The sequence below is a fragment of the Solanum verrucosum genome, unplaced genomic scaffold (assembly GCF_900185275.1).
Source record: "Solanum verrucosum unplaced genomic scaffold, falcon-dt-bn FXZP01000157.1, whole genome shotgun sequence".
In the NCBI taxonomy this organism is placed as follows: domain Eukaryota; kingdom Viridiplantae; phylum Streptophyta; class Magnoliopsida; order Solanales; family Solanaceae; genus Solanum; species Solanum verrucosum.
Window position 1 is genome coordinate 2,608,233 of NW_026020185.1, and position 27,501 is coordinate 2,635,733.

General features: G+C 32.0%; 2 protein-coding genes and 4 pseudogenes across 2 annotated transcripts; 2 read left to right on the forward strand and 4 right to left on the reverse strand.

Annotated features, from left to right (window-relative positions):
* Window positions 1–1,997: 1,997 nt before the first annotated feature.
* LOC125829373 (U6atac minor spliceosomal RNA) lies at window positions 1,998–2,143 on the reverse strand (annotated as a pseudogene).
* A 246-nt stretch (window positions 2,144–2,389) lies between these two features.
* LOC125829312 (putative F-box protein At1g49610) lies at window positions 2,390–12,930 on the reverse strand (annotated as a pseudogene).
* Window positions 12,931–14,251: 1,321 nt separating this feature from the next.
* On the reverse strand, window positions 14,252–14,347 carry LOC125829370 (U6atac minor spliceosomal RNA; annotated as a pseudogene).
* Window positions 14,348–14,693: 346 nt separating this feature from the next.
* LOC125829313 (putative F-box/LRR-repeat protein At3g28410) lies at window positions 14,694–16,136 on the reverse strand (annotated as a pseudogene).
* Window positions 16,137–23,123: 6,987 nt separating this feature from the next.
* LOC125829314 (ninja-family protein AFP3-like) lies at window positions 23,124–23,758 on the forward strand. Its single transcript, XM_049508552.1, has 3 exons — window positions 23,124–23,205; window positions 23,285–23,350; window positions 23,439–23,758. Exons 1-3 carry the CDS (start codon window positions 23,124–23,126, stop codon window positions 23,756–23,758), a joined length of 468 nt encoding a protein of 155 aa, XP_049364509.1.
* Window positions 23,759–25,475: 1,717 nt separating this feature from the next.
* LOC125829315 (uncharacterized) lies at window positions 25,476–26,431 on the forward strand. Its single transcript, XM_049508553.1, has 2 exons — window positions 25,476–25,751; window positions 25,937–26,431. Exons 1-2 carry the CDS (start codon window positions 25,476–25,478, stop codon window positions 26,429–26,431), a joined length of 771 nt encoding a protein of 256 aa, XP_049364510.1.
* Window positions 26,432–27,501: the final 1,070 nt, after the last annotated feature.

Here is a 27,501-nt window from a genome sequence, read left to right on the forward strand (position 1 = left end):
AATTACCTTTTAATATTTATCAAATATAGTTTTATATTACAAACAATATATAGCAGATTGAGGCAAATTTGGGATGGAGATTTTTTGGGATGTCAGACTATCAAAACTTTCACCTTATTAGTGAAAGTTCCATTCCCTGCCTTGTAATCTTCTTTTCCTATTTCTAATTTTATAAAAATAAAAACAAAAATAAAAATCATGCTTGATTAAAGTGTATATGCATTAGAGACGGATAAAGAAGCAGATCTGGAGAGACAATGAGGTCTAATTTTTTTTTTTCTAAATAAAAATCCTCAATAGAAATAAGTACAAGCAGGGGGGGCTAGGCCTTACCTTGTCAATCCTAATGAGGCAACGAACCTCTACTAATTAACAAGCATGAAAAAAATAAGAGCTAGAGAGAACTAGGTATTCTATGATCATCAAAGAATTTGTAATACACTCTATGATGATATTACAAATGAGAATACTTGAAAAATGCACAAATATAAAATCCAAGAAGAAAATTGAGTTATCAACCTCAAACTTACTTTTACAAATGCGTGAATTAAAAATGATAGATAGCCCATCTACCTGAAGTATTTCCATCTTGTCTTCTTCTTCAAATCTGTCCAACAAAACTTGATTGTTCATCACTTCTTGGATGTATTGGATTTTGTTGAAACTATTGACACTGTCATATGGTTCTGCTTTGCCAGTCGCATCGGTAGGTGCCTTGGAACAAACTCTCTTGTCACTTTACCATTCCAACGGTGCTGCCTTCCATGTCTCTTCTTTTTGTTTTTGTTGCTTCCACTTCTTTGATGTCGAGGTGATATATCCCCATCCCTAGCCACTTTATCAAAGCATATGTCCAACATATTTTCTTCCTCATCCTCATCAAAAGAATCATCGCCCAAATCACTTTCATAACCCCTAGTTGGACTAAATTCTAATGCTAAGGCCTCTTGTTCCTTCTTATTTGCAATTATACTTTTAGGTACAAATTTCAAATCTTGTGGACTTAATTTTCTATTCAAAAGAGGAGGTGAAACATGATCTTCTTCATCAACCAAATCATCCCATCTAGGAGTACTCATCTCCCTTTGCTTTTCTTTCGAGACCTCATGAGCTGAGGTGTTTGATGTGACCATGGGTGACTTGATCGCTAAATTGGGTTTGAGCAACATGGCAGCCACACTTTCTTGAATAATTTTAGCTACTTCAGGATTAGAGATATATGTAGGACTCATAACACTATCATTTTTTTTCAATCTGCATGTTACTTACTCCAATTGGCGTGCTAACTGATTGTATATTATTATCAAAATCCGCTCGAACCAAAGTTTGCTCATTCGTGGGATTAGAATCAACTAACTCTAATTCTTTCTCCACCTCGAGTGCTTCAAATGGATTTGTACAAACAATGTCCTTCAGTTTATTAGATTGCACTACTAGTTTAATAGTTAGCTAATCGATTTGGTCAGAATAATCAAAGGATATACATATAAGACATTAAAACTCATCTTTTTTTGTCAAGTATAGACACGTTTATATATCTGATATCTTCTAACTTGTTTTGTTACTAGGTAATTAGTTAAAAAGGTAAATAATTTGAAGGAAAAAATTGGGTGGTAATTGGACTCCCACATAGTTTACTTATGTAATTGACAATTTCACTGTAATTTACATGTGTTTCTATATATATATATATATATATATATATATTCTATCATAAAACTTTGCTAAATTTTATAAATGGTCCATAAAGTAAATTTCCTTAAACCAAAATCAGAATTTTTTTATCTCATGAAAATCATAAGACACTAACCATTGTATTCAAAAATCACAATGGTAAATTTTTTTAAACTTACTTGGAGGTAAAATGGCTTTCACATTTTTTTGTTTTTGTTTTTTTTAAGGTGTTAGGTATCCGCATTGAACCTGACTAATTTTCTTATCCGGGTAGGGCCCATTCAAGAATAGCACTTCTACCAAAAACTTTTCTATAAAGGGATAAGAACCACCATTCACAACACCACATCCTTTGCTAATCCCAGAGAGGTGGAATGCCTTGAATGAATGTGTGGTAACAGGTAAAACCCAAAGGTTGTTTCCATCCTTGTGTTGGAAGATGCAAATCATCTCTCTTTTTTATAAACACAAACCTCAAGTTAAGGGAAAAGGTGAATTTTGGACGCCGTTAACAGTGTTAAAATAAAAAAGGATCTCGCTGCTAGGGCATCAAGTTGCTCGTTCTGGTTTTAAAAATATTTCAGTGGCCCTTTATGCATTTTGAAAGAAAAAAGTGACCCTTTTGGCTATGGACTCAAGTTTATGACTTGTACATCTTCTAGAAATAATTACACACCGACGAATTGAAAATAAAACTAATCATGAAATTATAATGTCAGTCAAACAAATTACAAGCAATACCTGAATTATAATCAGATCCGAGTCTTGTGTCTTTATAATCACAAGAGAGTTTCAAACATAACTGAAGAGTATCAAAAACATTTTGGGTAACTGGTCCTGAGGAAATAACTGTACTAATAGAAGTTCTAGGAGAAAGTAACAAACACTTCATCAGCTGTGAGATATTAGTAAAACAACTATTGCATCCCTTATGCTTTGGCACTATAACCAGTTTCTCCAGATTTATTGCGTGCTCAAGTAAGAACTTCAAGAATTGATCGAGCTCTGCTGCTTCAGATGTACGCGTACCACTACAAAATGGCATAACCTTGACATTCTTCAAATTTTGTAAGAAAACTTTGAATATGTTTTCTTCAAATGAGAGGAGGTCATATAATTCCAACGTCTTAGTGTATTCTTCGTCCTGAAGAAATGAGTGGTCCTGAAATTGAATTACACACTCTTTAAGTGACATTGTAATCAACATTTGACACGTAAATGAAAATACAAATTGGCAGAAAATAATGAGAAGAATAACATACCTCAATATCATGAAATATCATCAAATTTTCCAAATTAGGAGTCGACCTTAAGAGTTTGTCTAGCATGGGGAAGAAAACTTTTGAAATATAAGAACTTATTGTCAACCATCTGCATTCTAGCAACGGTAAGGAGACGTTTAATTGCTGATCCATCATCCAAATAGAAAACACCTAAACAGAAGAATGAAACAAAATAGAAGGTACGTAAGTACATTGAACTGTTAAAATTGTTCTGTTTCTTTTATCTTTGACAAGCCTTCATAAGTTGTATAGAAAACAAACATACTTCGTGAAGTAGATACAAAATAATTTTAGATTCTCCATAACTTTAGTAAAATTACTACTGTTACCGGTTAGTAGGGATGGCAATGGGGCGGTCCGGGGAAGGTTGGCTTAATCCACAAAAAATTTAATCCGTCCCGCCCGCCCCACATAATAATATTTTTCATTTTCAACCGGCTCCACCCCGCCCAACATAGACCCATCCCACATGAACCCGCCCCACATAATTTTTTAATATTTTCTTTTTTCTAGCTAAGTTGAATACTAAAAATAAAATTCAATGTTTCATTAAGTTGTATTAATTTAATAGGATAGTGACTTAAAAAATTATTTCTTATAGGTCAATTGGAAATATGTAAGATATTGTATTGTTTTTATTGAAACATTTTCATTTACTATTTTGAATATTTTAGTAGCTTTAAAGAAATTATCTTAATAAATAATGCTCTATCACTCTTATAATATGTAAAAAGTTAAAATTAAGTTTGAACCCACATAGAATCACATATACCCGCAATCCGCCCCGCCCAACATTATTTTAAAAAAACCCACTTTAACCCGCCCCGCATCCCACACCCGTCTCGTACAACCTTAAACCTACTCCGCATAGCCTTAAGCCCACCCCGTCTTATTGCCTCCCAATTGGTTAGTGCTAATTAAAAGAATTAGCAATGTGTGTACCATTTTTTTGATTTTTTGTTTGTTTCTTTTACGTATACTCTAACTCTGTTGATACTTAGAAGCTATTGGAAAATATCAATTCTAGTATACTTAGTTTCAGTTTATTAACTGTTTGGGTATATATATATAGAGAGAGAGCTTAGCATATTATAAGATAACATGAGTCTTTACAGATAAAATAAAAGGTTCTTTTTCTCTCTCCACTCCACCAACTCCATGACAAGATATCTCGATTTCTCTTCCGAATCTGAAGAGTAACATGATATCTGAGCCGGTGATTGTGTAGCTCTTCACCTCAGTTTCCGAGTGATGCTACCCTTGCTATGATTTTTTTTCTTCAAACTTTTTGGAGTCTTCATGACTCACAGATGAGAAGTTAGGGTTTCAGACAACTATTATTTTTAGCTGACGATGAAGGTGTTCTGATATGGTGTAGAATCTCATCTTCAGCCACTGAAGTGTTTTGATGTTGTGTTATTCTTCATTGTTTGTTTTTCCTTTTTACCCTAGTTTTGTCTATTCTACTTGTTTTCGTTCCTTGCTAGAGATATTCCGAATTCTTCGTCTATGCCTGATAGTGCGTCGACAAGAAGCTTTACGCCTTTCATGGTTGAGTCTTCACATCATTATTTTTTGCATCCTTCTCATAACCCAGGCACAGTCTTAGTCATTACTAAGTTCAATGGCACTGGGTATGGGAGTTGAAGGAGGAGTATGTTGATATGACTCTATTGTAGGAATAAATTAGGACTTATCAATGAAACCTTACGTAGACCAGCTCCTAATACTACTTGAAACCTTACGTAGACCAGCTTCTAATACTACTCTTTTCGAGCATGAACAAGGGAAAATGATATGGTCTTTCTTGGTTGTTGAATCTTCTTGAACTTGAGATCAAGGAGAGTGTCAAGTACACTGATTTTGTAGATAAGTTGCGGTTAGATATTGAGAGAAGATATAGGCAGGCAAATGGGACTAAAGTCCATAAAATTAGGAAAGAGATTGCTTCCATTACCCAAGAGTCTTCAAATATATACTGCATCCTATTTTTTCAAAATCAAGAAATTATGGGATGAACTTGCATATTCACTTACCTAACATGATTGCACATGTGGTTGCAAAGAAGCTTTTCAAAATATGGAAGAGGAATAAATATTTTATCAGTTGTTGATGGGTTTAAATGAGATTTACTAAAGTCAAGATAAACATTTTGATGCTTAAAGCACTTCCTGATATGGATACTGCATATTCTATAGTGATTGTAATAATGAGAGTCAGCTTGAAGCGCATACTGTGACTGTCCCTTTAACACAACTACTACTTTTTTTTGATGGTACACGTGCCTCTTTATCCTCCTAGGTCTCAATATCCACAGAAGGTGATTTTTGACAACAAAATAAATAATTTGTTTTGTCACTATTGCAAGAAACCTGCTCATGTTATTGGAAATTGTAGGAAGCTTCAATATTAGAATGGTTCTCAACCTAATCAACATAGGTCTTACAACAACACTCCTGCAACTTCCACTTCATATAGGAGGTCTGTTGCTTATGTTCAGGGTGTTGATTCACACTCGATGTGAAGTCTGAAGTTTCAGGAAATCTAATCAGGTTGATGCTTCTAATATGCCTCCACTTTCATCAAATCAGTAGATAACAAATACGTACCTTGACCAGAATGGAATTGGCTCTGCCATCTATGCAGGTTTAGTAAGACCTTCTCATTTATGAATTTACTTGTCACATGTCTACGATAGTTGATAATCCTTGGATCATAGACTCAGGTGCTAGTAATAACATGACCCCAATTAATTAATCTTTCCTAACTAACATCACTCATCATTCTATTCCTTATCTCATTACTTTGCCTAATAGTTATATTGTAAAAGTTACTTGTACTGGAACACGTACTCTGTCACCTGAGTTAGTGTTAACAAAAGTTCTTTATGTGTCTTCTTTTCAATATAACTTGATTTATGTACACAAGTTAGTAGTCCAATTCAACTGTGGAACTTAGTTCACTACCTCTACTATTGTGTTCTACAGTGCCCTTCTCTGAAGAGGCCATTGGAGCTTGGTAAAATGTATCAACGGCTTTACATTCTTCATACGTAGTCTCTTTTGACTTTCCATTATGTAAATTCCATTGTGGCTACTACTTGTGTTGATAATAAAGTTGTTGGTTACTTTTACTACTTCTATTGACAATAACACAATTGTTTCTTACAATAAACTTATTGTTTCTAATTCTGTTCCAATATCCACATGTATGCCTTCTTTTGTTTGTTTCAGAATGATCTTGCTTTACTTTGACATTTGAGATTAGGACACATGCTTTACTATAAGATGAAATCCATTGTTAATAAAAATGCTCAATTATCTAAGAAACAAGACTTCCTCTGTAAAGGAAAGTGTATCCTCTGGCTAGACAACAGAGACTAGCATTTCCGTTCCATCAAAACCTCATGCCCTTTTCAACTCATTCATATTGATCTTTGGGGACCCTACCACACCCAAACTTACAATGGCAATAAACATTATCTAACCAGTTGGATGATATTTCCAAAGCCACTCAGACACACTTACTGTCTACCAAGTCTAATGCTTTTTCCCTTATTAAATCATTTATCTTCAGGATTTAGACTCAATTTCATACCATAATTCATACTCTAAGATCTGATAATACTTTTGAGTTGGGTTCTAGCACTAAAGCATCTTCTTTCTTTTCTTCTCTTGACATTGTTGTAGACATTGAAATTTTGTGGGACTCTACAAGATTCGTTCAATTCGAATTGGGACTCTAAAAATTGTGTTCAACTCAATTATGATTCTTGGAGGCTACTCAACCCTAAACTCTAGTCCACGCCTATATAAAGGGTATTAATTAAATTCCTTTAAAAGGCATCAAAAAATATCCCATAAAACTCTTGGGTAATTTTAAAGATCAAGATCTCAAATATTCAGCAAATTGATGGAGTATTCATATAGAGGTCAAATCTAAATCATCCTAGTTCGAGAAATACGCTACTAACGGCCCTTGAATCATGGATAAATCAAGGGAGAGTAGAATTAAGGGAGGAACAGAATTGTACCCGCATAATTATCAATAAAGTTAAGTTTCTTCAGATTTTATTTGTGTGGTTTATTTATTTTCCATATGTTTAAAATTTGTTGCAAACAAATTGGCACGCTCAGTGGGACCAAATCTGCCCTTCATCTCTTCTCTCTTAAATCAAATCTGAAAATCTGAAGCTGCAAAGGTGGAAGAATGAGTACTTCAAGCCTCGTCTTTGAGTTTCATCGAGTCTACACTCTGACAAGCCTTGAAATAGAGGGCATTTGTAGACATTGAAATTTTGCGGACTGTACAAGACGTGTTCAATTCGAATTGGGACTCTGGAAGGTGTGTTCAGTTTCAATTAGAATTCTTGGAGGCTACTCAACTTTAAACCCTAGTTTATGCGTATATAAAGGGTACTAAATTCCCTTAAAAGACATCTCAAAATATCCCATAAACTCTTGGGTATTTTTAAAGATCAAGATCTCGAATATTCCATAAAAGTCATGGAATATTCATATAGAGGTCAAATCTAAATCATCCTACTTCGAAAACTACGCCACTACTGGCCCTCGAATCTTGGATAAATCTTAGAGAGTACTTCAAGCCTCATCTTTGAGTTTCATCAAGTCTACACTCCGACAAGCCTTTAAGCAGGGGGCATTTGTAGACATTGAAATTTTGTGAGACTCTACAAGATGCGTTCAATTCGAGTTGGGACTCTAAAAATTGTGTTCAACTCAATTATGATTCTTGGAGGCTACTCAACCCTAAACACTAGTTCACGCCTATATAAAGGGTACTAAATTCCCTTAAAAGGCATAAAAAAATATCCCATAAAACTCTTGGGTAATTTTAAAGATCAAGATCTCAAATATTCCGCAAATTGATGGAGTATTCATATAGAGGTCAAATCTAAATCATCCTAGTTCGAGAAATACGCTACTAACGGCCCTCGAATCATGGATAAATCAAGGGAGGAACATAATTGTACCCGCATAATTATCAATAAAGTTATGTTTCTTCAGATTTTATTTGTGTGATTTATTTATTTTCCATATGTTTAACATTTGTTGTAAACAATTGTATATCAAACATCTACTCTTCATACCCCACAACATAATGATGTTATGGAAAGGAAACAAAAACACTTATTGGAGACTCCTTGACCTATACTATTTTAATCCAAACTTTCGGTCAAATATTGGGGTGAGTGAGTCCTTACTACTAATTATCTTATTAACAAACTTCCTTCACTTTTGTTACAAAATCACACCCCTTATGGTCTCCTATATAAAACTGCTCCATCCTACTCACACCTCTAACCTTTTGGTTTCCTTAGTTTTGCTGCAATACCTAACACCTCAAATCCAGATCCATCACTTGTGCTTTCTATGGTTATAACATGACCAAAAAAGGACACATAAGCTCGTTGATTTGGACAAGCAGGCAGGTTTTTTTATCAAGAGATGTCATGTTTAATGAGACCGTTTTTCCTTACTCTTCTCTTTCTTTCCCTTCTATGTTTCCTCCTCCGCCACCAACTTATTCTAATTATTTTGTTTTATAGATGAAAAAAAAGGTTCTTTTTCTCTCTCCACTCTACCAACTCCATGGCAAGATATCTCAATTTCTCTTTCGAATCTGAAGTGTAACAAACTCAGTGTAAACTTAGGAGATCTATTGATTTTATTCTTGTAAGAACTTGTAGCTGCCATATTAAACCAATAGAAGGAACCAATATTTAACCTCACGTACTAGATCAAAACTATATGAGTTAATTAAAAGGAAGTAAATCAGGAGATAATTAATCAGGTTCGCGACCTTTAATTGACATAATCATTGCCCCAATGCTACAACCAAGTCGAAAAATAGAGGATTCAATAGATTATCAGTATCAATATAAGAGATAGAAATAAGGAGCTCTATTCACAATTAACATAAAAATTAAAGACAAGAGACATTTGAAACTAATAACTGACCTTGATAAACTAGGATGAAAGTATTAGCTCATTAGCACAACGAACGCTTACCAAAAGATCTTTCAGTTTGTCCTCATCCATTGAATCAAATTCATCACTACAGAGATCAAGTTTGGAATGGTCCAAAGATGACAAGTCCTTAAGCTAAATTTCCGTATAATCAAAATCCCCAAAAATCGTTAAATGTTCAACATATGGAGCAACAATTCAAAGCAACAATCACCTTCGAATGAATACCAATCTCCGATAGGATGATAGTGATCAATCAATTTCAATTTCTTACATTTTGGAGAAGTCATGTGCTAACGATTAAAATCACAAAATCCATATAGATTGAATGATTCCAATTGAGGACAATTTGACATTATTTGTTTAATGTGTTCATCCCGGATTAACAAACTCCCCAACGTTAAACTCTTCAGAGATGTCCAATTTAGTACACAATCGTCTAATATTCTGCAATTCTGGCATTTGAGTTTTAGAATCGACGAGCTACTACAAAAAAACTTCTAGCAAACTATAGGGTTGGTCATGCTCAATTGCATCAATATCATAACCTATATTCAGGTATAGACCCTCCATTTTCTTGTTCACAGCAAATTCAAGCCACTTGTCAATTACGGGAAAATAAGACACATCATCCTCATGTTTGAACACAAAGTTTAGACTACACTTTTTAATGCTAGAGCTGCTAAGGAGAGGTAGTACATTATCCGTTAAGGAAATGAATTTGTGTACCATCGAGCTATCTGAATGACTAAACTCCTCATTTTCATAAACGACGTCGATAGAAGTCCAGATGTATTGCCAATGTTTACAGAGAATAGTTGTTCTGAAGGCATCTGTTATGGACAATTGAGAAAGAATTTGAACAATAAGAGCGTCAGGTAGTTGACTAATTCTATCAATGAGGCCAGTTTCATCACATTCTGTCTCAATCTTCGCTTTTATCTGAGGTGAGTTTTCAATAAGCCAACTTTTAGAGTTTCCATCATCACCACGACTGCTAGGGAATTGGTCTTTCTAACTCATGGTTGCCATGCTACTTTTCTTTTGTTGAGAAACAACAAAGGGCTAATACTGAAAAGGGGGAAATTATAAGATATTAATACTAAGAATTATTATTGCTTAAATTAAATTTTTCATATTTAGAATAATGTTGATCACATAAGCAAAGTAAAACTCTGAGCCTTTTGTAAAAAAAAGTGTACTTATGGTAAACTTTTGTTTTGTTTTGTTAAAATGAACCATATTTAATTTAAGAATTAATTAAAATTATGATTAAATGAAACAACGTAAATAATGTCTTGTTCGCTCCTATTTTTATGTTTTTCTAAAATTAGTCTTGAAATTTGTTTTTTTTTAAAAGGGTGTGTCTTAAGCAAAGGCGAGGATTGAAAGTTCAAGTGGGTCCTACTGATTTCAATTGAATTAGAATAAAATAAAAGTAATTCAAACAATCATTAATTTGCCAATTGAACCTTTGTTTATCTAATGGACAAAGAAGTCAAATTTTTAATTAACATATATAAATAAACATGAATTAATGGCCAACCTTCAAAGTTTTTTTTCTCTTAAATTTCTTAGATATATTCATATCATAATAAAGTTGATAACAAAGTTAACAGCTTAACAAAAATCAATTACCAGGAGTATCTAGAGGATGAGCCCACAAAAAAATTGATTTATAGATCCATAAAAATTCAACAAATGGAGAAGAATAATACCCACATTGGATAAACAAAGAGAAAGCAGGAAATAGAACTACATAAACTAAGTGGCGAGAGCGAGAAAGGTGCCGAAGAGATGAATAAAGTGAGAAGAGTAGGTAGGTTTTATATAAATGTGGTGAAGTCAAGAATGAGAGGATAGCGCGTGCAAACGTTACAACACTCTTAACTAGATAAAGTTCAATAGAAATCACCAAAATGCCCTTTACCCCATCAATCAATCTCAGCTCAGGCATGCCTACGGGCTACGTGCCAATACTGACTCTTTATCTAGGGATAACTAATAAAATTAATACGACCCTTTCTCAAAGAGCCCTTAACACTCTATTAAGTGAAATTATTTAACGTCAGATAAATTGATACAAGTTATGATAACCCTCACACGAGGAAAAAAGAAGGCTTTCGTTAAGATAATTCGCACATACAATAGAACAAGGAAAACAATCAACGTCATACTAATTTAGGACTCTTCCTGAGATCTCTTTTCTTTTGAAAAGCTACAAGAATGAAACAATCAATCTATTGATAATGGAAGACCTAATTCAATGTATCATTTCTAGATTTAATGAAATTCAACAAAATCGAGAAGAATAATACCCACATTGGATAAACAAAGAGAAAAACAAGAAAATAGAACCAACCTTGTTACTGAACATAAACTAAGCGGCAGGAGCGAGAAAAAAGCCAAAGAGATGAATTAAGTGACCGGAAGGGTAGGTAGGTTTAATAAAAATGCGGTGAAGTCAATAATAAAAGGATAGCATGTGTAAACGTTACAACACTCTTAATTAGGTAAATTTCAATATAAATCACCAAAATACCCCTTATCCCATCAATGAATCTTAGCTGGGGAATGCCTACAAGCTAGGGCATGCAAGGGGATGGGGACGGCGGGACGAGACAGAGGGGGACGGGACAGGCCAATGGTTGATCGGGATTCAAAAGGTCCCAGGATTAACTTGGTCGGGATTCGCGGGACAATTTGAAGTCCCGTCCCGTCCTGTCCCACTATATCAATGGGATGGTAAAATGTTTGACAAGACGTGACGGGATGCGAGATATGATACGGGTCCAATAAAAACAATATAGTACAAATGCTTCTTTTACAAAACATGACAAATGACTATTCACCAATATTCATGTCTATACAAATAGTTTTATTTTAATAGACATATCTTTTCATGAAAAATCACAACATTTTAAGTGACACTTTTTCATAAAAGAACACAATTATTTTGAACAAGTATATATATAATTTGGTATTTTCATACTAGTCATACCATATACTAGTAAAAAAAAAATCAACGACCACAACATCAAATATACTCCAAGAATTTTGTGGGTCTAACACAATACAAAAGTATCATTGAATTTCATATCTTGTGCTCCAAATTTAAATTAGACACTGAGTCTAATTTTATCTTTATCATAAGCAAAGAACCCCCTCATTTTAAATATGATCTCAAAAATATTTTTCAAGTATTTGAAAATAGTTTTTTCCACATTTTTTTTTCTTACTATCAAATGAACCTCATTTGGAAATATTATTATTCTACAAAAGAATTTCAGTGCTTCAATTCTCTTTGATAATCTTTACATAATGTCAAAGTTCATTCCATAGAGACACCTATTGCAGGCAAAAAATCACACACTTTAAGTCACTGGTCTTTTTTTTTTCTATCACTTTTTCTATCACAATTAGACATACCACTTAGTATTTAAAATACCAACAATAAAGAATTTTTTTTTGTACAATTTGTTTCTATTTAACAATGATGTTTGTAGAAAACCAAAAGTACAACACTGACTTATTTCATATTCTTCAAACCAATTGCATAGTTTAATTTATCCAGAGTAGAAAACTACAAAAGTTTTTTGTCTACTATAATCAGACACAATCAAATTTCACACGGACTACAGGACTACAAAAGTTTTTTTCCCAAACAAAATAAAACATATTCTTAGATTATCACATAGACATGCTTTTCTTTTCAAGTAGCCTTCCAACTATAACATTTTGAGATACTATCTTATCAAACTAAAATCTGCATATCTCATTCTACAAACGGAGGAATTTTAAAGGCAACATTTGCCAAGAAAAATTCATTCAAAAACATATAGTTTGCAAATCTTTTTTTCAAAGACACACATGATAAATATCAAAAGAGTTAACTTTTAGAAACTATTTTTCTCTTTGGATAAATAATAAGAAGGTTACCTGGTGTAATCTTTAACCGGAATACCACCAATTTTCTGGTACATTCTCACTTCCACCTTGCTAACCAAGACACCGAATTCTAAAGAAGTAGTGCATTAATCTTCTACTTCTATGATATGTTTCCCTCAATAAGTAGAATACAAGAAATACCAATATTATAATAATTTCCTTAAGATTGTTGTTCATCCTGTATTCCTAAGATACTTAGAACAAAAACTTTGAAGAACTTGATAAGAAACAACAAAGTTTAAAGAGTGTTTTCAAAACTAGAAAATTTAAACAAGTAGAGAAAATAGAATCAGAAACATATTAGAAATAATATACAAAATATTTTTCTCAAAGAAGATAATTGAGCTCACTGAATGCATAGTGTCCCCTTAAGGAAATTATTCCCCTCAAGTACCCGAGGTTAATGAAATATATCCTCCCAGGATAGAACGATCTTACTCACCGGTGTATCGGTACCTAAAACCACGGTGTCAGCGAACCACTCAATGACAGTAAAGTACAGTTAGAATACTAGATTTAGTAATAGTAGAGAAGTGCAGAAATTTGGTTCTTTTAAAATTAGAGGAAATCCCTCTATTTATAGACAACAAAGGGTAGTGGGAATAGGTTCTTATTGTGCCTTACTAGAAAGGTCACAACCCTTTGGAAAAGTCACAATCTTTCGAAAAGGTCCCAACCTTTCATAAAAGTCACAACTTTTCATAAAAGTCGCAACTCTTGATAAAAGTCGCAACTTTTCATGAAAGTCGCAACTTTTCATGAAAGTCGCAACTTTTCATGAAAGTCACAATTCTTCATAAAAGTTACAAATCTTCATTTTCCATTCACACCTTCTAAAACCCAACAGATCTTACCTAAGAAAGGTTGTATAGAATGGGATCTGCCACAATGATAAATGCCAGCTATGTGGGGATGTACCAGAAACAATGAATCATAGTTATTTTGAGTGTCCATTCTAAAAAAGATGCATACTCGCAATACTTCAATGGCTTGGAAAAGGTATGAGACAACTGGATTATAGAGGAATATGAACAAGGCTGGATAGATCCACAAGAGAAAGAGGCTGCAAAGACCTGGTACTGGCAGGCGGCAACATTAGCAGTAGTGGTCTACCAGATATGGAAAGCACGTAACTCTTCCCTATGGGAGAAAGCGTCCCACCACCATGGCGGATTATGGAACAAGTTATGCAAGAATGCAGGCTACGTAAAACCACTATTTTTTAAAAAGTTGTTTGGTATCCACATTGGAGCCTAATTAATTACTTGCCTCAAGTAGCTACCAGATTCATGAGTAACACTCTTACTAAGGATTTTTCTATACCCAGGGCTCGAAACTAGGACGTTTTGCTAAGGGAGAAATTGTACCATATAGTGCACCCCATTCTTAAGGTTGTTTCCCCATCCATCCCTATCGGGGGAGATGCCAATCAACTCCCCTGTTTACGAACACAAACCTTAGGTTACTGGATGAGCAATTTTTTTTGTGCTAATTAATGGCTGGCTTCAAAAAATTAAGTTATAACTCAATTTAATTAATGCAAGTTGCATTAGTTATGTTTTTAACCGCTTTATTTGGAGACAATCTTAAATCTATGACTTGTACATCATCTAGAAATATTTACACACTCAAGTTCACCTCCTGAATATGATTACAACATTGTGCAAACCCAAAATTGATGCATATAATTGTAATGATTATCTCGAAATACTCAATGAATGAAATAATATTAAGAACTATTGTGAAATAGGTGCAAGCTCGAAATTATAGACTCCGATAAGTGCAAGTTCAAATTTTCCTAACTTCCTAAGGAAATAATTGCACTAATAGAAGTTGTTGGAAAAGCTAACAAATTCTTCTTCAGATTTGAGGTATCAGTAGAACAAATGTTGCATTCCTTATGCTCTGACACTATAGCCAGTTTCTCCAGATTTATTGCATGCTCAAGTAAGAGCTTCAAGAATTGATCAAGCTTCGTTACGTCAGATGTATCCGTATGACTACATAATGGCATAACCTTGACATTCTTCAAATTCTGTAATGAAACTTTGAATATGTTTTCTTCAAGGGAGAGGTGCTTCTTGTCTTTCAACAACCTATTCCAACATTAAAATGCAAATCACCTAAACAAAAGAATGCTGCAGAATATAAAACAAGAGCTCTATTCACAATCAACATAAAAAGACTGGAGACATTTGGGACTGATAACTGACCTTGATCAACCAGGATGACAATATTAGCTCATTAGCACAATGAACACTTACCAAAAAAATCTTTCACTATGTTTTCATCCCTTTCAGCAAATTCATCACAGTAGAGATTAAGATTGGCATGGTTCAAAGATGACAAGTCCCTAAGCTTAATTTTCGTATAATTAAAACCCCCAGAAATTGTTAAATGTTCAACATATGGGGCAATAATTTCAAAGCAACATGTATCAGTATCATCTTCGAATGGATACCAATCCCCACGAGGATGACTATGATGGATCAATTGCAGTCGTCTACATTTTGGAGAAGTCATGTGCAAACGAGTAAAACCACAAAATTTATGTATCTTCAAAGATTCCAATTGAGGACAATTTGATATTATTTGTTTAATATGTTCATCCCGGAGAAACAAACTTTCCAGTGTTAAACTCTTCAGAGATGTCCAATTTAGTACACAATCTTCTAATATTCTGCATTTCTCGCAGTTGAGTTTTATAATCAATGAACTACTACAGAGAACTTCTGGCAAGCTATAGGGTTGGTCTCGCCTAATCGGATAAACAGTTCTATGACGTATATTCAAGCGTAAATCCTCAACTTTCGTATTCACAGCAAATTCAATCCACTTGTCAATTACGAGAAAATAAGATAGACCATCATCATATCTGAACACAAAGTTTAGACTCAACTTTTTAATGGTAGAGCAGCTAATAAGGAGAGATAGTACATTATCCGTTAAGGAAATGAATTTGTGCAATGTCGAGCTATCTAAACGACCATACTCCTCGTTGTCATAAGAAATCTTATTGATACAAGTCCAGAAATATTGCCAATCTTTAGAGAGAACAGTTGTTCTGAATGCATCTGTTATGGACAACAAAGAAAGAAAGAATTTGGACAATAATAGCATAAGGTAGCTTACTAATCCTATCAGTTTCTTCACATGCTGTCTCAATCTTTGCGTTTTTTTTAGGTAAGTTTTCGACAAACAGACCTTCAGAGTTGCCAAAGAATTGGTCTTGGTTGCTCATGTTGTTCAAACTGTATTACTATTGCTGCCTAAAATTGTAGTGTCAGCGAACGACTCAACGACACTAAAGTACACTAGAATTTGGTTGTGCAGAATAAAAAGAATTACATAAAATTTTTTGTTGAAAAATGAGAGGAAACCCCTCTATTTATGGACAACAACAGGTAGTGTAAACATGTGCTTGTGTCTTATCGGAGAGGTCACAACTCCTTGGAAAAGTCACAATCCTATGGAATAGTCACAACCATTCGAAATAGTCACTACCTTTTGGAAAAGTCGCAACTCTTCAGAAAAATCACAACTGTTTAGAAAACTCACAAATCATCATAAAAGTTATAACTCTTTGATCGGTTTCCATTCACACATTTTAAAATCCAACAACTCATGATTGTCATGCTACTTTTCCTTTGTTGAGAAACAACACAAGGCTAAGAAGGGGGGGGGGGTTATTATCAGACATCAGTACTGAGAATAAGTTTACTTGTAATTAGAATTGATATAGACAATTTTTGTTTCTTTCTTTAATGTCCAACTATCAAAGTTAATTATATCACAATATCACATGACGCTATTTTTTAATGTTATATTTTCTTAAAGAAAAATAGGCATCGGGAAAGCGAAAATGAAGGAGGAGATTACAATTAAGGTGAGGGAATCCAACTCTCACCAATAAAATGAAAATTTAGTAGTAAATACTACTAAGATTCTCCCATGTATACTAGTTTCTAGAAACGTGTTTTGCACGTTTGTCCTTTATCATAATTGTAATTTTTTTTATATTTTTTTAAAGTTAAGTTATAAAATATGAAAAATGGTTAAATAAGAAACTATGAAGTCCACAATATTCGAACTTATGGAAGAATGTTAATATATAGACGTTAACTCATACAAATCACATATCAGAATCTAAATAAAATATGAATCAGTCATTTTGGAGTAGTATTGAATTAGATGATTTTCTTAATTACTGATAAAATATTTAATTAATTATATTGTATAATAAATTTATTTAGTGTAGGGATAAAGTGGTAATTCAACTTTTCACTTTAGTGCTTTCCATTTTTAATGAGATATGATATGATATGATGATATGACGATTAGACTTATTTTAATATGACTAAATACTTTCAAATTATGAGTATTTTTATTATGACTATTAATATGAAATATTTTTTTTATGAGATTTTTTATTTTGATGATATTTAGTGATGTAAATAATATTTATTAGACTTATTTTAGCATGATTTAATATTTTTAAATTATGATCATTTTTATCATGACTTATTAATATGAAATATTTATTTTATGGGATTTTTTGTTTTGTCGTATATATAGTCATCATTCATTACATATATATAAAAAAACTTCTGACAATAATATACATAATGAGTACTGTATATACTAGATACAAAACCGCGGGCGAGCCCAGGCCCAATATATATTAGTTTACTTATTTTAATTTATGTGATGCAAATAAAACTAGAAGAGTTGATCAAAATTTTAAATATTTTTTTGTTCATTATTTTTATTATATTTATGGCACATGTGATATTTTGAGAGTAATTAATTATTAATATATTTTTAAAAATATTTTAAGTTGTTAAATTATTGTGATTTTGTGTGTCACATGTGAAATTTTGATAGTTAATCAAATTTTTAATAATTTTTAAAAAAAAATTAAGTACGTATTTTTAAAATAATATATGTTATTTTACCTTGTCCAAATTTATGTGGCACGTGTTAAATTTTGAGAGTTGATCAAATTTTTAATATATTTTTAAATACTTTAAGTAGTGATTAATAGTACTCTTAACGTAATTTTCGTGTGTGTGTGGGGCACATGTGAAATTTTGAGAGCTAATCACATTTTAATATGTTATTCAAATATTTTAAGTTGTTAATTATTGTGATCTATCATACTCTTAATGTAATTTTCAAATAATATATGTTACTCCCTCAATTTGAATTATGCAGTACAGGTGAAATTTTGAGAGCTAACCAAATTTATAATATTTTAAGTTTATTTTTAGTACTTTTTTTTGTAAATACATAACATATAAAAAGAAACATATTAAAATAATTTTTTAATTTTTTTTTTTTAAAATAAAATTAAAATGGATAAAATAAGAAATATAACTAGAGGAAGTTGAGGAGAAGGGAAAACCGGTCTATTGATCTGCTGACCATAAGCTATTCAACATTCACATTTATAATATATAGTACGGAAAACAGTCAAAAATATCATTGGATTATTTGAAAAGATTTAAATATATCACTCACTCACCTATTGGGCTAAAAATACCCCGCAATCCTCCTTTATGGTTCATTTCTACCCTTGAATCTAACACCATTTTTTTTAAAAAATAAAATTATTATTATATATTACGTGGCATTTTTTTATTGGATAAAATTAAATCCCAACCCATTTAATTTTCTTTTATTCCCTCCCAATTCATTCCAATGTTCCATAACCCAAATCCAATTAGAAGAACCCATTACAAAGATTGATTTACCATTCTCCTTTAAGCCTAAGAAGAAGAAACAATTTATAGTTAAGAGACTAAAATCGGTAAATTTATAGTTAGTGGACCAAACCTGATAAAATTTGAGATAGTTAAAGGACTAAATCAGGTAAGTGTATAGTTAAGAGACTATTTTAGACCTACTCCGATAGTTTAGGGACCATTTGTGACATTTAGTTGTATTATATACATTCTTAGATATTTGTTGCATTTCACAATAAAAGTTTGACATAATACATAAATGTGTCATTTAACTTGCCCTCAACTCAAATTTATGCCCTCTAACATTGGGTGTACACGATTAGACAATTAAACATGAATAAAGTTAAATAAATAGACACACACATCTTGCGTGGCATCTTACCTGACAGTTTGAGTCTCACTAGTGTCCTAAGTGTATTATGCCACATAACTCATGTGTCTACTTATTCAACTTTCTACTAGTTTAAGAGTCTATTTATGCACATTCAATGTTAGAGGATATAAATATGAAATGAGGTCAAGTGAAAGTGCATTTTATGTCGTTAAATATGCTTAGTTGACTTACCATGTCAGCCCCCACATCAAAGTTGCTCAACTTTTTCCACCACTATAAATAAAGAATGACCTGTGAGACCTTGTACTTGGCTCCGTTTGTCAGTTGAATCCTTTTACTCACGACTTTGTCAACTGAACTCTTAAACTTACTAAAACACAATATGTTAAACAGTGTTTCGTGTTTCTTCTTCATCTAGGTTGGGTTTTTTCCTCTCATCAAATGATTCTTAGGTGAGTGCTTAAATCAGAGCAATTTCTTGAAGATTTTTAGTTAAATTTGGGTTAGTACTCTACTTTTTGCATACAAGACTATTTGATTGATTGTCTCAACCAGAAATAGAATCTCCACTTTCCTTATAATTTGAAGAAGATGAAGCATGCAAGACGAATTACTGGTAATCCGTATCTTGCTGATGATATTCTTGAGGGTATTTTTTCAAGATTACCAGTTAAAACTCTGTTGCAATTGAAGTGCTTATGTAAGTGCTACTGCACTCTGATTTCAACCTCCTGGTTTATCTCTCTGCATCTCAAGACGTTTAATAAGTTTACTTGTAATTATAATATATGTTTCTTTATTTATTTATTCTTTCTTTAATGTCCAACTAACAAAGTTATATCACATGACACTATTTTTTTTAATGTGATAATATATGATATTTTTAAATATATTTTTGTTTTTTTTAAAAAGGTTGCGAAAGGGAAAAATGAAGGAGGAGATTACAATTAAGGTGAGGAATCAAACGATCTCACCAATAAAGTAAAAATTTAGTAGTCAATGCTACTAAGATTATCCCATGTATTAGTATATGATTACAATTTGCGGTGGTTTTAACCTATATTGAAACCATAAAAAAGAGCAATAAGGTATTTTATGTAAACATAATTATTCATCAAAATCTAAACACAAAACTTAAGAAATGAAAGGATAAAGAATACATACACAAGGTAGCTAGACTTTGGTTGCCATTGCAAAATCTTGATTTTTTTTGTTGTATCTATATTTTCATGAAAGGGCTAATGCCACAGTACTTATATAGTGGCCATGGAGTTGATCATTTAATTTTTTTCTATTTTTGGTCAGACTTTTATGTTCATAGAAAGAATATATATATATATATATATATATACTAGTTTTACGGCACGTGCGTTGCACGTGTGTATCATATATACAGTATATGATGTTATAAAATAGAATTAATATTAATAAATTAAAGCTTTTTAGTAAATAATTATAATTGAACAAACATAGGACAAGTGTTTTTAAATTTTTAATACATATTGTCATAAAATTACTTGTATTTTGAGAACAAAATGACCAGATATCATTAAAATATTTCAAAATACATCCAAAGTTTAAATATGGGAGAAAGTGACATTTCTTTAATAATATTATTTCTTACTTCACTCAATTTTATAAACATATCTAACCAAAAAAATAGAAAAAAAATATACATTCAAAAGATGTCACCAATAGCCTTTCCTGTTGAGGTTATGAACATAAATGATGTACACCATTTAAGTATAGTTTTTGTCTTAAATATTCATACTTGAAATTTAGTATGCACATGGCACTAATAAAGTTTACCATAAGTATTTCAATATTTTATCTTAATATGTAACATATTTTTTACAAAATATTATTACTCTATTAATATTTGAGTAAGGCTATTATAGAGAAGTAATTTTACTAAAATGTGTACTTGGTTGTTATCATGAATGATGGTTATATATACTTCAGTAGAATAATTTAATTTTAATATATGAATAACATCACCTATGGTGAAATTTTTTTCATTTCATTAAGTTTCTACCTTATCTTTGTGGAACTGTAGTCTTCTCCTTTTTTTCTGCCGCATACATTTCATATAGTTGTTGTCTAATGAAAGTATCTAGTATCTTATAGAAGTTTTATCATGATATAAAATATATTCAATAATAAATTAATAGATAAATAAAATGTAAAGTATTATTTATAGAATCAATAATTTGATTTAAGATCATTTTATGATAAATCACTATTTTCTTATCTATTTTTATAAAGCTAGGAAGGAGTGTATCTTGTGACATAAAGAAAAATTATATGGAACAATACAAAGAGACGAAAATATATGTTCATGCTATATTCATTCTAGTGTTCCATTTGATTTAAATCTCTTGCCACCAACACTTTACTTTCTCCTTTCATTTTTACGTACATATCTATTAAAATTAATTATTATCATGGCTACGTTATCATATTATAAGTAAAAGTGAAAATCTATTTTTGAAATAGTGAATTTAACATCAAAACTAATAATTCAATGCACTACGTTGATACTCATTGTTTTAGAAAAATTTGGAAGAAATTCCTTCTTTTGAGGGAAAAGAATAAAAAATAAAAAAACAAAGAAGAAATATCTTACCCAAATCATATGCCTTTTTTCATATATGTTTAATATAATTGTCTCTTCCATAACTTTTTGTCATTGTTAACTCATGAAAATGGTAAGAAAAAATCCGAGTGTGAATTGATGAATGATTTGCTACAATTTTTTCACCAACTTTTTCTTATGAGGTACCTCGAATTTCGTTGAATTTCAAACTTGATCAATTTTTGCAAATAACACTTGAGATATTTTAAGAAGAAGAAGATTAGAGAACTTAAAGAAATTATTATAGTTTAAAAGTGTGAGGAAATCCCTCTTTTTATAGCTACCAAATAGTAGTATGAATAGATGTTAATTGTGCCTTATCCGAAAAGTCACAACCTTTCGAAAAAGTCACTACTTATCAGAAAAGTCACAACCCTTTGAAAAAGACACAACTTATCAGAAAAGACACAATCCTTTAGAAAAGTTACAACCCTTCGAAAAAATTAGAACCCTTCGGAAAAGTCATAACTCATTGAAAAAATCACAACCCATCAAAAAAAGTCACAACCCTTTGAAAAAGTCAGAACTCATTGAAAAAGTACAATCCTTTAATTTGAAAAGGTATCTACTTTCAATATAATAAAATTAATAAATAAAATAAATTGAGTATTTTTAATTGGGGATATTATAGTAATTCAACATTCAATTTTGGGAGTTCATGCTTTTAAGGTAGTGTATATATATATATATATATATATATATATATATATATATATATATTAATGAGACCTAGACATTCAAGATAATTATGACATTAATGGTTATTAGTTGATTATTTATCCTAAATAAGTTGTTGATGTTATACTAAAATCATCATTGACCTAATAATTTACTTCTTAAATATTGGAAAAGATATACACCCTCGTTTCCATTTTGTCACACATACTTTCCTTTTAAACCCATCTAAAATATATTTATTATTTTTCTTTTTATATATTTGAAAACTAGATATGTTAGATACATGCATCTGATTACCAAATTTGGCATGATGATAATTTTGAAAACTCATGAAAATGCACGTATTAGGCCCTAAACAAATAAAATTTGTATTGTTTACCCTATTAAATTCAATAATGTTGAAAGTAAAAATCATGGGATAATTAACATTTAATAAATTTGACTAATAAAATACAATAGAAAAATACATTCAACCTTTTCCTCTTTTTAAAGTGGTCAAAAAAAGTTATAAAGTGAATTTATAAGTGACATGTGTCACTATTAAACAGTTACCTCTTGGGTTCAATTTCCAAAGTCCTTATTAAACTAAGTGGTAAGGCTATTCCTAGAACAACCATGTGTTACTTTCCAAGGGCTACTTTGTTAACTAAACCCATGGAAATGAAATATCTCTTCATGTTTTTTCTACCTTCCCACCTAGAAATTTTCTCCTTTATAAGCTCCCAAATGGCCTAATGGTTTCTCTGCATTGAAACTTTCATTGAGTTTTTCTTTTCCCATTTTATAATTTTTTAGTTTGAAATTCAATAGCTTTCTCGGTTTTTAGATTTTGCTAACATGGAGAAAGCTGAAGAAAACATAAGAACTTCAGATGTAGAGAATGAAAATGTGGAACTGAATTTAGGGCTTTCATTGAATAGTAATTTTGATGTTTACTCAAAAAAAAATGAATTGCTTTTTGTGAATAACTAATGAAAAATATTCTTTGATGTTTTTAGGTGGATTGCAAGGAAGTGTTGCTTCAAGTGTAGCTGAGGTTGAAACCCAACAACCACCTACTCAAGGTATTAAAATTTTGCGAATTGATTTATATAGCAAGTCAATTTGAATTTGTATCAAAATTAAAGTAGGAATTATTATTTTTTCCTTTAGTTCTCGATGTGAAATCATCTTTCGTTGAACAGAAATCACCTGTGTATTCAGGAAATTATATTGCTAAAGGGAAGATAAAAAACTTCATGCTCAACCGTATGACTTTTGTTTCCACAAGAGGTAAAAGACCAAATGGAAAGAAGACTGAAGGACTGTTATACACGTGTAACAAGAAAGATGAAATGGAGATAGTTTGTCTTTGTCATGGTGATCTTCTAAATGCAGTTGAATTTGTCGAACACGCTAGTGGAGGTTATGTAGAACACCCTTTGAACCATATATTTATTGATGGAGAACAAATTAAGCAACATTGTTATTGATGTTATTTGATATTTCCTTTTGATTTTGTACCGAATAAATTCAATGGCTATTGCCCAAAAAGGCATTAGCTTTTGTATCGTTGTTATTTCATCGTTCCTTTTGTTGTTGTACCGACTAAAGCTCCTCCCGTCAATGTTATATTAAGGTTATTTTACAATTATTTGGTTTATTTTTTTCTATGTGATGCTTATTTTTTTAAGCTTAATTAATCAGAAGCAAGTGATAGTTGTTGTAAATCATTTTGGCGGTTAAATGGATGACCATAACTCCTTGGTTAATTCCCTTCTTCATGAGTAGTAATGTTGTTGATAATGTGGTCAAATGGATGAACATAACTCCTAGGTTAATTCATCCTTTATGGGTAGTAATGTTGTTGATAATGTGGTCAAATGGATGAGCATAACTCCGACGAAGACAATGATGCATGTATAGCTCAGCCAAAGGGAGGATACATTAAAGGAGATAGAACAAAACACATTCCACCAAAAAAAAAAATTCACTCATGATCTTGAGAAGAAATGTGAAATAAATGTTCAATAAATTCACTCAATTGATAATTTGGCGGATCTGTTCACTAAAGCATTACCAACCTCAACATTTGAAAAGTTGGTATCCAAGATTGGAATGCGTCGTCTCCAAGAAATTAAATGATGTTTGCAACAAGGGAGTAAACTATGCGTTGCACTCTTTTTCCCTTGGCCTAGGTTTTATCCCAATGGGTTTTCCTGGCAAGGTTTTTAACGAGGCATCAAATAAAGCATATAACAAGATATGTGTACTCTTTTGTCCTTCACTAAGATTTTTTCCCACAGGGTTTTTTCTTAGTAAGGTTTTAACGAGGCATATTATCTATCAATGGTCATCCAAGTGGGAGTGTTGTAAATCATTTTGGTGGTTAAATGGATGACCATAACTCCTTGGTTAATTCCCTTCTTTATGAGTAGTAATGTTGTTGATAATGTGGTCCAATGGATGACCATAACTCCTAGGTTAATTTCATCCTTTATTGGTAGTAATGTTGTTGATAATGTGGTCAAATGGATGAGCATAACTCCTAGGTTCATTTCCTCCTTAATGGGTTGTAATTCTCAAGGTTTAATGTAATGTTTATGACACCCTTTGGTATTCCTCAATGTAATCCTATAAATAGTGGTGTTGAGAATAATGTTGAATACACTTGAAAGAAAGAAAGTGATCTTATATTGTTTCTCTTGTCTTATATTCTTCTTGTCTTCCTTTTTATATTGTTCTTTTGCTCTTAAGTTTCACAACACGTTATCAACATGTAGTCTCAAGGTTGAACAACATTTCTTGTGAGGTATCCATTTATAATCTAATGTTAAAATTATTAAATTGTGGCTATACTTTTTCTACTTTACATTTTATTTATAATTGAATGAAAAAAGGCTAACCATTTATCTATTTTGCGAAGAGAAGATGAAGGTCATTGTTTTGTGAAAAAAATAAATAAATGGACTACAAATTATAGTGTTTTCTGTTCTCAATGAAAAAAGTGAATTATCTATACTATTGATTAAGTTTTAATGAAAATATTTATCTAACAATTTTGCTAAAAGTTATTTTTGTTATTTGTGAGGCATAATATTAATTTAGATTGTATGCTAATTTTACTTTGATGAAAAAACAAATTCTACTTAATTATTTACTCATTGTCTATTTTACTCTAATTTATTTATTTTCTATGATAGTTTTATTATGTCGAATTTATCAAAGCTTGAGTTCGTGGCACTTGACATTTCTGGAAATAATTACTTGTCATGGGTACTCAATGCTAAAATTCACCTTGACGCTAAAGGTCTTGGTGCCACTATTACCAATGGTAATACATCATCGAGTCAGGACAAAGAAAAGGCAATGATTTTCCTTCGTCGTCATCTGGATGAAGGATTGAAGGTTGAGTACCTTACGGTGAAAGATCCACTTGAATTGTGGACTGGTTTGAAGGAAAGGTATGACCACCTTAAGGCAACGGTATTGCCAAGGGCTCATTATGAATGGATTCACTTGCGGTTACAAGATTTTAAAACTATATGTGAATATATTCTGATGTATACAAAATTACTTCCCAATTGAAATTATGTGGGGAAGATATAAAACATGAGGACATGTTGGAAAAGACTCTCACAACTTTTCATGCCTCAAATTTGGTATTACAGCAGCAATACCGTGAAAGGGGATTCAAAAAGTATTCTGAGTTGATCTCATACCTTCTTGTGGCTGAGCAACATAATATTCTTTTATTGAAAAACCATGAGGCCTGTCCCACGGGAACGACTCTGTTACCAGAAGCAAATGAGGTTGAAACACATGGTCAGTCTGAAAGAAGACAAAATAAAAATCAGGGCCAAAATAATGTGTGTGGACGTGGCAATGGCAGAGGGCGATATAAGAATCATCGTGGTGGTGATCTCCACAAAAGGGAGAACAATATGGGTTCTCAAAGCAATCCTTCAAGAGGCAATTGCCATCGTTGTGGCATGAAAGGGCATTGGAAGAATGAATGCCGAGTAGTTGAGCATTTTGTTAGGCTTTATAAAGATTCCTTGAAAAGAAAAGGAAATAAAAATGGTGCATCTTCTTCTAATGCTTGGGTGGAGTCACACTTGACTTATAAAAATGATGCCGAGGCAGGGCCTTCACAAAAGATATGATGACAATATTGAAGCAAATTTGGCTTTAAAAGATGATGATTTTGATGACCTTGATGATATTACTCATTTGGAAGTTGAAGACTTCTTTGGAGATCAAAACTAATGTTTGATCATTTGATTGGGGAAAATAATTATGTTGTTTTATTTATGTGTTTTTAATTGTTATTTCTTATGCTGTTTTTATATTCAGAAAAAAAAGTAATTTTATTTTCTTTCAAAGTTATTGATTTTTCATATTTCTTATGATGTACTTTTGTTTTATGAAGATAAATAAAATTCCCCAATCTTCAATTGGTTCAAGATGAGTAATGGAGATATGTGTCTTCTTGATAGTGCTACAACTCACACTATTTTAAGAGAAAGGAAATATTTCTCTAATTTGATTATGAAAAAGGCTTATGTTAATACAATATCTGGTAGTGCAAAATTAATTGAGGGCTCTGGAAGAGCGGCCTTATTACTACATGGGGGGAATGATATTAACTATTGAAAATGCATTGTACTGTAGTAAGTCTCAAAGAAACTTATTAAGTTTCAAGGTTATTCGCCAAAATGGCTATCATGTTGAGACTGCCAATGAAGCAAAGGTTGAGTACCTTTATATTACTACAGTAAAATTGGGGTAAAAATATATGCATGAAAAATTACCCGCATTTTCTTCTAGATTGTACCATACAAGTATTAGTATGGTTGAATCACATGCCATAGTAAACAAAGGGTTTACTAATCCTAATGAATCTATCATTTGGCATGACCGGTTGGGCCACCCCGGTTATAATATGATGCTCAAAATTATTGAGAATTCACATGAGCATACTTTGAAGAATCAGAAAATTCTTCAATCAAAGAAATTCTCTTGTGCGGCTTGTTCTCAAGGAAAGTTGGTTGTTAATCCATCAACAACTAAGGTTTGGGATTGAATCCCCTGCATTTCTAGAATGTATACAGGGTGATATATGTGGGCCAATTCACCCTCCATGTGGGACATTTAAATATTATATGGTCTTGATAGATTCATTTACAAGATGGTCACATGTGTGCTTATTATAAACTCGCAATATGGCTTTTGC